This window comes from Acyrthosiphon pisum, chromosome X, assembly GCF_005508785.2.
Source record: "Acyrthosiphon pisum isolate AL4f chromosome X, pea_aphid_22Mar2018_4r6ur, whole genome shotgun sequence".
NCBI classification, from domain to species: domain Eukaryota; kingdom Metazoa; phylum Arthropoda; class Insecta; order Hemiptera; family Aphididae; genus Acyrthosiphon; species Acyrthosiphon pisum.
In genome coordinates this window covers 103,196,656-103,197,781 of record NC_042493.1, presented here as the reverse complement: position 1 = coordinate 103,197,781, position 1,126 = coordinate 103,196,656, and the positions used below count along the sequence as shown (strand labels likewise).

General features: G+C 26.6%; 1 protein-coding gene across 1 annotated transcript in view; it reads left to right on the top strand.

Moving 5' to 3' along the window:
• The first annotated feature begins 600 nt into the window (after window positions 1-600).
• Window positions 601-1,126, top strand: part of LOC115033198 (DDB1- and CUL4-associated factor 1-like) — a 1,360-nt gene continuing 834 nt past the window's right edge. The window contains exon 1 of the mRNA XM_029485360.1: window positions 601-610. Coding sequence (XP_029341220.1) covers window positions 601-610 — 10 coding nt within the window. The remainder of the gene's footprint in view (window positions 611-1,126) is intronic.

Below are 1,126 nucleotides of genomic sequence, written 5' to 3'. Positions count from 1 at the left end.
TTTACTTTATTTATAGATAATTTTATATTAATTTATTATTTGTTTATTTACCTCTCTGTTTTACGGACTGAATATTGTAATTGGGTATATATTACCATATGAGGGCAACTTGTATTTGGTTGGGGGCAACTGGTACATATCCGAAGTAACTTCAATTAAAATGTTAACTTGTAGACATTAATGCCCAGCTTAAGTTTTTACTAAAAATATAAATGAAAAAATATAAATATAAATCTTTTGATTTATGGCTTTAATATCTACTATACATTTATTTCAATTTTACTTTATTATTATTTCTTTTTCTTTTTCATACCGTAATAAACAATTGGTTTTTAGATTTTGAGCGGAGCGATGAATATATTGGTTTTACAATGATGTGTATTTTTTTTATTTTTTTTGTCTTTGTACACGATTAGTAGTCGAAATAATGCTTCGATTTTCAACTTCAGTATCTTGTTCAACGGAAAAGAAAATTTAGTCGGTACTTTTGGAATGTCAAAATTTAAAATTCCCAATAGTTACATAATACTGCGGTTATTCCTGCATTGGCGCGCGATAATCATAACAATATAATAATAAGATACGCTCGTGAATGATAATATGGGTACAGGTATGTTTATTGTTTGTTATATTCAGGGATGGGCAAGATACTCAAAAATCAGTATCGAGATACTAGATACTAGATACCTGGATTTGGAGTATCGAGATACTAGATACTCGATACTTGGCTCTAGAGTATCGCGATACTAGATACTCGATACTTAGCTTTGGAATATCGCGATACAAGATACTCGATACTCGATACTCAATACATTTTAATAAAATTAGTCACTGGATTTTTAAAAATTATGTTTATTATTGTGGGGATGACCACTTCATTAAGTAATTAGAACGAAAAATAAAATAAAAAACATTGACACTTTCAGTAATAATAATACATTAGTAATAAAACAAAATAAAATAAATCAATTACGATATTACGTAATCTTGTTATCGTCTACGATTATACCAAAAATAACCACAATACGATTGCATAAAAATTAAATAGTAATAATTCTACATTAAAAATTATATTTACTTGGTATTGTCGTATTGAATTATATAAATAATAAAAATAATTTTAGTA